This window comes from Channa argus, chromosome 14 (assembly GCF_033026475.1).
Source record: "Channa argus isolate prfri chromosome 14, Channa argus male v1.0, whole genome shotgun sequence".
NCBI classification, from domain to species: domain Eukaryota; kingdom Metazoa; phylum Chordata; class Actinopteri; order Anabantiformes; family Channidae; genus Channa; species Channa argus.
In genome coordinates this window covers 3,974,428-3,987,677 of record NC_090210.1, presented here as the reverse complement: position 1 = coordinate 3,987,677, position 13,250 = coordinate 3,974,428, and the positions used below count along the sequence as shown (strand labels likewise).

Here is a 13,250-nt window from a genome sequence, read left to right as displayed (position 1 = left end):
ACACACACACACACACACACACTTTCTACAAATTTCCAAGGAAGCCAACTTCACAAATGAAAGTGAAGTGTAGGGGTGTAACACATCAGTGGATTCCTGAACCGTATGTACTACCCCCCCACCCCCCCAATTTGGCACACAGGTGTTCCCCAGGTAGTATGAGGCTAAATCATTCCACTCTTAATCCGGCCTTCCCTCTCCCTGCTTAGCTGCAGCTCCACTTCGCTTGCTACGCTCCACTACTATCTGGACAGCTCCTCAGCTCTGTATCATTATCAAACTAAAATATATACGAATAAAATACATATTACCCTCACATAGCCACAATAGGTAGACTCTATAACGTTGTACCTGATATTCTCCACTGTAGGAGATATTGACTGCACTAAAAGTCAGGCTTTAAAACCTTGACATTGACATTAATGTTTGCCTGGACTACATAAACTCTGTTACGGCAAGTGGGACGCATCCCGTTTCCAAAACATTTGTCTGTTACCCCGCTACAAATTCAATAAAATCGCATTTCATTCTACAGCTATTTGCAGCATGTTCAATTTTAAGTAGTTCATGATCTTATTTATTTTTCATTTGATGCTATTATGCCCAAGTTTATACACTTGCACACCAAAATTTCACACTTTTCATGTCATTCCACACATGACTTGCAACCAGCCAATCCAACACCTAATTTTTCCCCACGCAGTGGGAATCCTGCCAACAGAAAATGCATGTTTAGAAGAACTGATGCCTGGTGTGGTGGTGAAGACAAATGGAGATGACGCCCTTTGACGTATGGTTGTTTGCGTTGAACAGTCCGCGTGTTGTGTGGGGAGGGGATCGTATCTATTGAAGGGAACATTGGAGTGGACTGTGATATGTTGTGGATTGTGTATATTCCCCCTAGGATCTCAAGCTCGGATGGCTTTGGGTGAAGTTGAGGCTGACAGCACTAATGTGACTGACTGACTCACTCGGTACCGTGAATACATGCACATGCATATTTTAAATACTCAATACTCTGGGAGCGATCATAGATGCTGTGGGTTTGCTTGTATTTTCTGATTCAGTTTGTTTGTGGGTGGATCCGTGGGAAAACCTGGACCAGACATTTTGTGTTAACCGTTTGATACAAGGAAAGGGAACATACTGAACTGAGTAGGGTTTTGGGGAAAAATCTTGTTGGATTACTGAAAAGTAATGCCATTTTTTTTTTTTTTCAGACTGAATGTAGTGTTTTTTTGTGCAGAATTTGATGCGTTTTTTTATTATCTGTATAATGTTTTATTGTTTTGCAGACTGACCTGTTTCTATATTGTCATTTAACTTGGTCAGACTTGATTCTCACTGCACTTTTTTTTTTTTTTGGTTTAAATATGTATTTATATATTTATTTTCTTCCTATGATTAACCCCATTACAAGCATTAATAACATCAGGATAACCATAGGGCACTCACCCTCTTTTTTCATATTAATGTAGTTTATATCAACTTTCTGTGTTCCACAACAACTTTTACAGACATAAGCTGCAGCTGCCAGTTAAATGTATGTCTGAATGTAGCAAATTTTATTAGCAAAGTGTAGAAAATATTCATTGTGTAGCTTTACATTTTGTTGTTCATTTAGTGCTGATCAATTCAGAACTGAAAGGTGCGTCAACACCCAGACACAGTCTTTAAACCTCTCCCCTCAGAAAGACCAAACTGCTGCAGCTGAAAGAAGCTGCCTGAATGTTTTCTTTAAATATTTAATTAATCTTTCACAGCAGTACAGCTGTGCCATAGTTAATGTTAATGAGTAGTAAATGAGTAATTTCTCACCATCTGTAAAACACAATCTACTACATTAAAATGATTTTAAATATTACCAATAAGCTAAATAGTAAATTGAAACAAACTCACAATTTTGACTCGATGTGAGCAGCTTTCAAAACATGTCAACTTCACCAAAAGCACTAAAAATCAAAAATGTAAAAACGACATCCAAAAGTTTGTGATATTTGACTAGATGGCGGAAACTTTTGTGACTGTTCACAAACTTCAGTAGGACAATTTACTATGTAACAGGTGCTACCTGCAAGTATCTCTGCACCTGTTGGTGCATTAAGTAAGGGACACTGATATCTAGAGGAGGAAAGGAGCTCAGTGCATCGGGGGGTGGGTCCCCCAGCAGTCTAAGCCTATATCAGCATAACTATAACTAACAATAAGCTTTATTAAAGAGGAAGGTTTTAAGCCTAGACTTAAAAGTAGAGAGGGTCTCTACTGATAACTGGAAAATTAATTATAATTAATTATTATCTTATTCTCTGGTTTTATCATACCCTCTGATCAGTATTTATGCTCATGCCCATAACACTGTACTATTTCTACCTTCTCAATTAACAAAATATACTGATGCAACATGAATTATACTTAAAGTTATTTTTAGGGGTGGGAAGGATTTTTTAAATAAATAAGTCTATTTATGTAATGTGTGTCAATGTGTTGCAAGTAGGAAGTAAGATGGCCATGTATTCAGAGCATGGAGTCCACTGAGGAGTGAGCGAGGGGGGAAAAAAACTTGGCCGCAGTCATTTTAAGCATTGGAGTATTTTAATAGAATGCAGGCTCTGCAAATTGTTTTATTTATTTTGCTGTAGAATTCTTAGATGTAGAATCCCCTACATTCCTTTAAAGCAAGAACTTGTTCCATTCAAGTTAAAGGGCAACTTCACCAATTTTCAACTTGTTTGCTTTAGTTTAGGGTGTAAATGTACATTATTAATTACTCTATTTCTCTGCTTCTAGCTGAGAAACTCTTCCCGATGAAATCATCCAAATTAGTAATGATGACAAACTCCTCCAGGTGATGTCATCTTGAGGAGTTTCTCATGTATTATTCAATGTGAACAAGCTATAAATAAAATAAAAAAACACAGTGCAGCATAGAATCCCTTCATCATAAACTATTCCCTAGTGTTGGCCAAACACATCCATACCAGCTTGAAATGATTCTATTAATTCTATAATGATTAATTCTATTCAACTTTATTTATATAGCACCAATTCACAACAAAGTCATCTCAAGGCACTTTACAGAATAACGTGAAGACTATAAAGATGTATAGAGAGAACTCAACAATTCCCCCTGGAGCAAGCCATAGGCAACAGTGGAGAGGAAAAACACCCTTTAACAGAAGAAACCTCCAGTAGAACCAGGCTAAGGGTGGGCAGCAATCTGCCTTGACCGATTGGGGTGAGTGGAAAGTGAAGGGAGAAAAGAAAAGGGCAATAAAAGCAAGAACAAAACATCGGGCAGGTTGGTAGGACCAGTAGCTGCACACTGGAAAACAACTACTACACAACTACGGGAGAAAACACACAGTTACTGTCATATAGTGGTGACAATTGTCGGGTGAGAGGAGAGGAGAGAGTGATAAGAGGAGGAAAGGAGCTCAGGGCATTGGAGGGTGGATCCCTCAGCAGTCTAAGCCTGTGGCAGCATGACTATAACTGACAATAAGCTTTATCAAAGAGGAAGATTTTAACCCTAGACTTAAAAGTACAGAGAATGTCCACTGATAACTGTAACAGTGAAAAATCTGCAAAAAAATCAGCAAATTGTGTCTGCTTCCCAAATCTGAACTGGGACCTGGTTCCACAGGAGAGGAGCTTGAGAGCCAAAGGCTCTGCCTCCCATTCTACCTTTGGAAATTCTAGTAACCACAAGGAGGCCTGCATTCTGAGATTGAAGTGGTCTACTGGGATGATATGGTGCTAAGAGGTCTTCTATATATGATGGAGCCTGACCGTTTAGAGCTTTATATGTAAGAAGCAGGGTTTTAAATTCTATTCTAAATTTAATGGGAAGCAAATGGAGAGAAGCTAGTGAAGGTGAAATATGATCTCTGCTGGTTCCAGTCAGCACTCTTGCTGCAGAATTTTGGATTAATTGCAGGCTCTTTAGGGAGTTACTGGGGAGTTGAGACAGGATTCTCCTAATTTTGGCAATGTTCCGTAGGTGGAAGAAGGCTGTTCTAGAGATTTGTTTTATATGTGACGTAAAAGACAAATCCTGATCAAAAATAACTCCAAGGTTCCTCCAAAGTACTGGAGGCCAGACTTATGCCGTCTAGAGTAATGATATGGTTGGACATAATATTTCTGAGATTTTTGGGCCCAAATACTTTGATTTCAGTTTTGTCTGAGTTTAGAAGTAGGAAATTGTGGGACATGCAGGCCTTTGTCTTGTAGGTTGATTTAATATTTTATTTTCATCTGGTTCCATGGATAGATATAGTTGGATATCATCAGCATAGCAATGGAAATTTATGGAGTGTTTTCAAATAATGCTGCCTAAAGGAGACATATATAAAGTAAAAAGTATTGGTCCTAACACAGAGGCTTGTGGAACTCCATAGCTAACCTTTGTGTGCATGGAGGATTCATCATTAACATGAACAAGTTGAAGTCTATCAGACAGATAAGATTTAAACCAACCTAGTGCAGGTTCTTTAATCCTAATATCATGTTCCAGTCTCTGTAATAAAATGTTGTGATCAGTGGTATCAAATGCAGCACTAAGATCTAACAGAACAAGTATAGAGACTAGTCCATTTTCTGAGGCCATGAGAAGATCGTTGGTGACTTTTACCAGTGCTGTTTCTGTACTATGATGAACTTTAAATCCTGACTGAAAGTCTATATACAAATTATTACTGTGCTGTAATTGTTTTGCAACTACTTTTTCAAGGATTTTAGAAATAAAGGGGAGATTAGATATTGGTCTGTAATTGGCTAAAACACACAGGCCACATGCAGCACAAAATGGCGCCGACGATTTTCAACAGCATTCAATCGTTCTTCACTCTGTCTCATGTTTTCTACCAACTCTTTCCATTTCTATCCTATCTCTCACAAAGTTATGCAGTGTTTACTAGACTGAAAATACCAATGCCGAGATGCATTTGGCTGGTCAAGATTCCAGTGGACTAGTCCCTCTGTCTCAGATACATGTTCTCCAGAGTACATACAACAAACTTTGATTATAAACTCCTTCAAATTTCATGGTCACACCTTGGATTCCTTGCTGTTATAACAAACTCTGTCAGCTGGTATCCGGCTGCTAATTTGGAAGTTGCATTAGCAGACCTGTTTTTCATCATTAACTCATTTAACACAGCCCTGTGTTTTTTTTTTTAATGTGGATATCACTTTTTTAGCCAAAGACATTCAACACAACACCTGTTCCTGCTGTACTTCCTCTCACTTAAAACCAAAATAATTTCAACAATGGATTTGACTTTAGTGTTTTGGCTTGGCACAAGCATGGTCTCTTGGTCATTGACATCTGGGTTTGCTTCTGTTAAGATTATTTTCACCAAGGTTGGTAGCATGAAAGTTAAAATTTATTTGCATCTTAAACTTTGTCGTCCCCTATAACTCATTTCCTCTGCAGGCGAGCGAGGGGCACATCTCTGCATGCGAAGCCTGCTCTAATGCTCCACTTATTTTAGCATTTAAAAAAAATGTAATCCTAGCTTTTGCATTTTGAAAACTGCGTTCTATTAAGATAGATGGATAAGGGAAAAATTATAAAACCATTTCTAAACCTTTTTAGTGTTCCTATAAGCATCTGTGGCTTCAATAATTATTAAAGAAAAAGGACCATCTTAGAAATACCAGGACTTTCCTGGGGTCAAAGTTATTTCCCCAAGAAGAAAAGCTGTTATCTGGGTGGTGCCTAAGAACTATTGCTCCAACAGCGCTCCGTGGGACAAGATGGACAAGGTGGAAGAACCTACAAAAAAAGCTGCCACATACAGCTGTATGTGAAGAAAATCTCCAGAACATAGCACTACAGTGGTGTGAAGCATACAACCAGGATAGTGCTGTATGTACTTCGGGACAAGTCTCAGGACCTTAGCCCCCCAGAACATCTGTGGAGAAACCTGAAGATGGCAGGTCACAGACTCTTCCCCTCAAATGTAATGGAGCTTGAGATCGTCTGTCAGGAAGAATTGGCTAAACTGCTACTATTCTGGGGTGCAGAGCTTGTAGAAATTTACACCAACAATTGAAGCTTTAATTGGGGCCAAATTAGCTTTGGCAACAAACTGAAATTAATAAATAAATACTTTCAGTAATGTATCCCAATGCTTTGTGAAACCACTTTACATTACAGCCTCCAATGCTTAAAAAAATACTAATGTTATGACTGTTATAGACTGTTAAATTGCAGAGCTGTTATCACATTAGTCAAATATGAATTCTGATTGAACTTTAACTAGAGCATATTCAATTAGACTATATTTAGTCATTATTCCCCAAAAGAGATATTTGGTATTATCTGTTTGTCTTTAGTTTAAAATAGATTTGGCGGTAGAGTTTAAAATTTGATGTGTGAATAATAATAATATATTCTGATTAGTAGATGGTGTTTTACATTATTTCTACAGTATCCCTTTAATTAAATTCCCATTCTCCTAACCTGAATGTTTACAGCAAAGCTATTGCCTGCCTCCACCTTTATATCCTACTCCATGTTCTACCAACGTGTAATTTACACCTCCTTTCTCCCACACTTTAGCCATACACAGCAGTTTGGGTGCACTTTTTCATGTCTTTTATTTGCATTGTTTATTTGTTTGTGTCTCTTTATCACCCTAGGGGTCGCACCAGAGGGAGGGTTGTTGTGGATGAGGAGGACAGCATGGATGGGACTGAGATAACAGAGTCCATAGGCCCTCAGGACATAGGTGAGACTGTGCAATCCTACTTTTTGATTTATTATGTACACACTGATTCTGCTGGGAGTGATATAAGATGTGAAGTTGCTCAGCCAGACAGCCTCATACAGACAGGGCTTCAGAGGACATTTTGGTAAAGGTAAAGGAGTCTCCCTCTCCTGGAGAAGGATAGATGAGAGCTTTTTGTTGGCAACCCATGCTTCTACTTCAGGGCTATAATTGAAAGGGTTTAGCTTGAGCTGTGAAGCTGCAGTGGGTGTGTATTTTTTTCCTCCCTTTACTGCTTCCATCTCTCCCCCTTCTCTGAGATTGGCATTGAGGTGCAGTGGGAAAAAGCCCAGGGCTAATGTCCTCTAAAAGCTTTTTAAAATCCCATCAGTCTCTCCAGACCCATTTATGTGCTTTTTTTTGTGTGTGTACATCACACCACATGACCGTTCCTCCTTTTCGCATACATTTTAGTGTTGTTGTTGTTGTTGTTGTTGTTGTCGTGTTACAGATACTGGGGAATGCAATTCTGCTAGTGCTAGTAGTTTTACCTATTAGTATTTGTTGTTTTTTTTTTTTTATCTCATGCTGAAAGTCAATTTTTATGAGTTTTAAATATATTTTATTTCAGTAATGATGGACCCAAGTCTGTGTTTTGTTTTTCATTCTACTCATTTGTTAACAAATTAATGCTACACTACCCCTTTATGGATTTTAGCAGAATGAAAGATGTGATTCTATACAGTAAGATGTGTGCTGCTGAGGTTAATCCTAGTTTCAATAAGATTTATTGTTTAGGGATGTTATGATGGCCAAACATATTTATTGTATGGTTATTTATTTGAATATAGAAAATACAGACACTATTAAAAACAGATGTGGAAAAAATGGTTTTATAGGCTGAAGTGACAAGTGACCTCCTCTTTCATTTAGCATGTCTTAAATTGCATTAGGCAGACAAGATTAGAATCACTGCACAAAAATAAGAGGGAAAGAAACTAAGGGCTAAGAGAACTGTCAGTCCAATGAGAAGTTACTCTGTTTCTTTTTTGAGAAATCAGAAGAAAACCAACCATAATCTGGCTCAGGAGCATCTGCATGCCAAGTAGATCCTTCCACAGTTCAAAAAACCTTGATCAGGAATGACCTTTGTGGAAGAATGGCAGCCGAGAAACCATTTTTAAAATTTTTTTTTTAAAATGTATTTGGTTTTTTTTTTTTTGTTTTTGTTTTTTAAAGAAGGGGAACAACCCAAATGTTTCTTGATCTTTTTACGTCTAATTTTGTGCAGTGAATCTATTTTCATCCGCCCAAGCGAGTTCAACACATACTAAATGTGAGCAGGGTCACGTGTCACTTTAGCTTATAAACCATGTTAATGTTTAGTGTCAAATGTTTTTAGTCCTAAAAAAAAAAGTTTAAACCTGTTTAATGCCATGTACATATTTCCTGTATTTTCTAGATGTATTCTAATAAAGAACACAACTGAATACGTTAGGGGTAGGACACACATTGAGTTAAGTAATGTGTGTCGATGCATCACAAGTACGAAGTGAGATGTTTGTGTCTAGTAAGACAACAGAGTCCACTGGGAAAAAAAAAATCTAATGTATGGAAGTATTTTAAGTAGAGATGAAGCAACATGGTGCTCTGCAAGCTCTTTAAAAATGGCTTATGGCAGCAGTACCACCGCCATGCTCGAGCATTTGATTATATTATATAACCCTCTTACTTAAAATAAAGAAACTTTTACTTTTGATTATATATATATTTTTTCCCAGCTAGATTTAAGGTTACACACAGTTTTGTTGGTCTAAAATTGACTTGAATTTTGCACAGTTTTATTTAATTTGCTAAATCCACAACCCCAATTCCAACCAAATTGGGGCAATGTGTAAAACCTAAATAAAAACAAAAAAATTGCAAATCTCATCAACCCATATTTTATCCAAAGTAGAATAAAAGCAGCATGTCAGACGCTGAAACTGAGACATAGGTCTTGGAAAATATCAGCTCATTTTGAATTTGATGGCAGCAACACATCTCAAAACAGTTGGAACAGGGGCAACAAAATGCTGGAAAAGGAATTTCCGCAAATCAAAAACAAATGGTGCAGCATTTGACAACTAATTAGGTTAATAAGCAACAGGTCAGTAACATGACTGGGTATAAAAGGAGCATTTCAGAGAGTCAGAGCCTCTCAAATATAAAGATGGGCAGAGGATAAGCAATCTGGGAGAAACTGGGTGTAAAAATTAAACCATTTCAGAAAAAAATCTCCTCAATGTAAAATTGAGAAGACTTTGAAGACCCCACTGTACAATAAATAATCTCATCAAAAGATTCAGAGAATCAGGAGGAATCTGTTTGTGCAAGGGACAAGGCCAAAGGTCAAAACTGGATGCTTGTAATCTTTGGGCCCTTGGATGGCACTGCATTAAAAACAGGGCTGATTCTGTACTGGACTGCATGGGCTCAGGAACATAGAAATTACTGTTCACCATGCAGTCATATGTAAGTTAAAGCTGTATCATGCAAAGAAGCCATATGTAAACATGATCCAGAAACGCCGCTGTGTTCTCTGGGCCAAACCTCATTTAAAATGGTCTAAAGCGAAATAGAAAATATTCTGTCAATATTCTTGTCTAGATGAATGAAAATTTGAAATTCTTTTTGGAAACCATGAAGGCTGTGTCCTGTAGATCAAAGAGGAAAAGGATCCTCCAGCTGGTTATCAGTGGACAGTTCAACACCTGCGTCTCTGATAGTATGGAGGTGCATTAGTGCCTATAGTGTGGGCAGCTTACACATCTAGAAAGGCTCCATCAATGCTGAAAAGTACATAGAGGTTTTAGAGCAAAATATGCTCCCATCCAGACAATTCAATTTCAGAAATAGAAATATAAATGATTGATAAATTAAAAATTTTAATTAATTAATTGGAAAATATAGTTTAATGGGATATACACTCACTGACCCCCAGTTTTGTAGCACTCGAAATGGTCTTTACCTTAAGACCAGTGTGCTTTTTTGGATTGCATTAGATTATACAGGTCAAAGATGAACAGCTTTTGTTTTGGGCCACCAGGCCCCTGCATTAGATTGTACAGGTAAACCTAAAAGTGGCCAGTCAGTGTAAATTAATTGATTTAATAGAAAAGAAATCCGTAGATTAATAAAGTAAAAAAAATAAAATAAAAATTGTTAGGCGCAGCCCTAAAATACATGTGGTCTTTGTAGCATTGCTAAAACAACAATACTAACTTTGCACAGTACTGTAGGTTTACAAAATCTCCTGTGGTAATTATGTCATAACTGTTGATTTAGGACTTATGCAATGTTTATTATGCAAACCACTTTTCAAACATTTTAAATAAATTTGAAAATAATGCTTACCACATTCCTCAACATGTATACCTTACAAATTGTAGCACTATTACACGTTAAAATGCTCACAATCAAAAGAGAATAGGCGTAGACAATGAAAAGGTTAAATATTGGCATATTAAAAACAATCGCAAAAGAAATAAAGGTGATACTCTTTAATGATATCTCAAGACTGCAAAGGTTTTTAGGTTTTAATTTGAGCCTCTTTAATTCCAATGGAGAAAACTGACGAAGTACTGTGTTTTATTTATTTATCAGAAACGCAAATCCAGCAAATGGAGACTGTGGTAGTGGTGACCACTGAGGGTCCAGAGGAGGACAAGCCCTCTTCCCCTCTGCCCCAGAGCACTCCAGCCGAGAATTCAGCAGAACCATCTGTCCCAGCGAGTAGAGAAGTCAAAAGCAGGTCAGAAACACTAAACTTTAGCTGAACCATAATTGTTTGTGAGATGAAAAATCTGTGTTTCTGTATTAATATGGACGCATGCCTGTAGTATGTTTTTATGTTCAGTTTTTGTGGTTCTTTGTGAATTAAAATGGTCATCAATTGGTAGAGGCAGTACTTTCTTCACAGGTGCCACATTTCTAAAGGTTGTAATTAATCTTCTGACTTGTCTCTCACCTTAATTTGCGGTGACTTGCATGGCACTCTATTAGGCCCCAATAGGTGTACATGTAATTAAACACCTCTTACCACACTTTTTTTTTGTTTGTTTCAGGGATCATCTCTGTGCCTTCTGTTACTGTGGTGGCCGCAGCCTGCTGGGTCAGGGTGAACTACAAGCATTCAGCACCACTCCTCAGCTTGAAGCACTCTATAACCACAGGAATGGAGCAGGCTCGATGAGCGATAGCAGTGATGGTGATAAAAGTAGTCAGCCAAAAATGGCTGGAGAGACCACCTCAGGACAGAAGGAAAAGACAAAGTAAGTAGGCTTTATTTTCATCGTTGGCCAGGACCGCAAAGTCATGTGTGATGTCTCCCCTGTCTCCCCAGGAAAATATTAAACTGCATGATTTCAGAATTTGACTGAGGCCTCACTTCAGTGTGGAACACTGATGGAAAAACAGCCCACACTGCTGTAAATTTTAATTGTGACAAAATATTTTACTCTGGTGTTTCGGAAAGGTTTTGGCAAATGGAGACTTATTTTGGGTTTAAAAATGTTATTAAACTGAAAACGCAATGCAGCATGCACACAAGCACCTACACAAACGTCACAAAGCAAAAGACGTTCCTCATTCAACAGGCGGTGTTATCTTCGTATGTTTTGAAGGCTAAAGTGTCACCGTATCATAGTCTAAAGCTTCAGAGAATTGACATCAGGTGCAGAGTGTACGTCAGATGTGTGTGCATGCATGTGAGCTCACATGCCTGCGTAGAACGCCAACAAAGGACCCTGCTCTGACTATTTTGGGTCGCTGCCTAATTTGTTATGGTCCTTTTGAACCAGTTGGGTGTCTCCCTGAGTTCCCAATGATGTAATGGGCAGTGGGAGCAGTGTGAGTCTGGCAGCATGCCAAACCAACCTTTAGCTGTTGTGGTGTTGCTGTGTGATTGGTCATTGGGGCCAGGACTTACTTGCTCATGCCACACAGAGGCAAAGTTTGGGGTCCAGGGCAGGATGAGAAATCATAGATTGATTTGTCAGATAAGCAGAGAAAGTGGACACAAAGGGAAACTCCGGGCAAGAAGGTTATTTCATTATTGGTGATTAAACGTTGGCTCTGAACAATAAGCTGTCAAGGCTGTTACATGTTTTTGTTCATTTGTGCCATCATGCTTCTAAAAGACAGTCTCTTGATTTTGGCAGTTGGTTTGTTTACTGGAACTTGGGTCCTTTTTAAATGCAAATGCTACTTCTCCACATTTTCTGCATGCTATGTGGCTCACTAGTTTGAGCCAGGGACTTGGAGAAACACATCCTTTTCAACAGATTTTATGAGACAGAACAGCCAGCCTCTTGTGCACACGCCAAACAAGATGGCCCTCTTCCTCCTCCTCTTCTCCCTCCTCCTGCACAGCTTTTTATTTCCTCTCGAACATTTATCCCCCAGCTCATTCGGTCTGTCTTTATATATGTGCTTTTTGCAAAAACTGCACATCTTTCTCTATCTTTAGATCTATTCTCAATTTATTTCTGAATTGATTCAAGCTGTCCTTGTCTTGTGTAGCACGTCTTTTACTGTCCTTTTAAAAAAAGACCAAAAAAACAAACAAAACTCTCCTTACCTGCTTTCTTTGCAAACTCTTTTTCCTTTGTTCCAGTGATTCTGAAAGCTGCGAAGAAGAACCAGATCCAGCTAATCGATTTTGGGATGAGCTTTCTCATGTGGGCCTTCCAGAAGATCTTAATGTCCAGTCTCTCTTTGAGTCAGGTAAAACTGATACACTAAGCTACTACTTTTTAACTCCCCCACCCGCCCACAAATTGAGTTGACACTTAATCTAGAGTTAAAATGCTATATTTTTAGATTTTTATTTGATCCGTTTTCCCACCTTCATGTATTGAATTTTCAGGGCAATACTGGGCACATCAGAGTTGTGCCTTGTGGTCCGACGGTGTTTGTGAGAGCGAGGGACAATCTCTGCTTAATGTGGACAGAGCCATTGACTCAGGGAGCACAAAGGTGAGTCAGGGGCTAACATCTGTGGAGTAATAGATGTTAACACCATCTCAAAGTGTTGGGGCAGTAGGGAAGGGGCTTCAGTGAGCCACAGCAAAGCTGATGGATCAGACTGACTGGTAAAGGTCGGCCTGGCACCGTGGATCTCTCAGCTGTGAAATGGAAAAGGTCACGCCACTCAACAGGGCTGAGCTCTAAAGGCAGCTAAGCTCCTAGTGTTAGTGGTGGCATGGCTCACAGCTCTTCGATTGCATTTGCAGCCCATTTGTTCTGGAGCCCATCAGCAAGTCTTCCACTTTATCTCTAGAGTTGTTACTAGTGCAGACTCATGGAACTGAGAAAAATGGGAACTGGATGAGGTTCTTTTGGGGGTGTGATCATCAGACGGCTGAAACGGGGTTTAAATATGGTTCTTGATCCAAAGCTGAGAAACCCGATGACTGTTTTTCTGCTGAGACAAAAAAGGATGAAGGACCTAGCTAGGGAAAAGTCAGTATGTTGTGGTTTTTTTTTTTTTGT

The 13,250-nt window shown here is 38.7% G+C and overlaps 1 protein-coding gene across 7 annotated transcripts in view; it reads left to right on the top strand.

Annotated features, from left to right (window-relative positions):
- The window catches only part of kmt2cb (lysine (K)-specific methyltransferase 2Cb), a 74,694-nt gene that overhangs the window by 12,654 nt on the left and 48,790 nt on the right, over positions 1-13,250 (top strand). For 6 of the 7 annotated variants that reach the window (XM_067474667.1, XM_067474668.1, XM_067474665.1 and 3 more), the window contains exons 3-7: positions 6,649-6,737; positions 10,362-10,509; positions 10,823-11,029; positions 12,373-12,482; positions 12,625-12,734. In XM_067474667.1, the coding sequence (XP_067330768.1) occupies positions 6,649-6,737; positions 10,362-10,509; positions 10,823-11,029; positions 12,373-12,482; positions 12,625-12,734 (664 nt within the window). Of the gene's footprint in view, positions 1-6,648; positions 6,738-10,361; positions 10,510-10,822; positions 11,030-12,372; positions 12,483-12,624; positions 12,735-13,250 lie in introns of those variants that run through there. The other variant, XM_067474670.1, reaches the window with a different exon arrangement.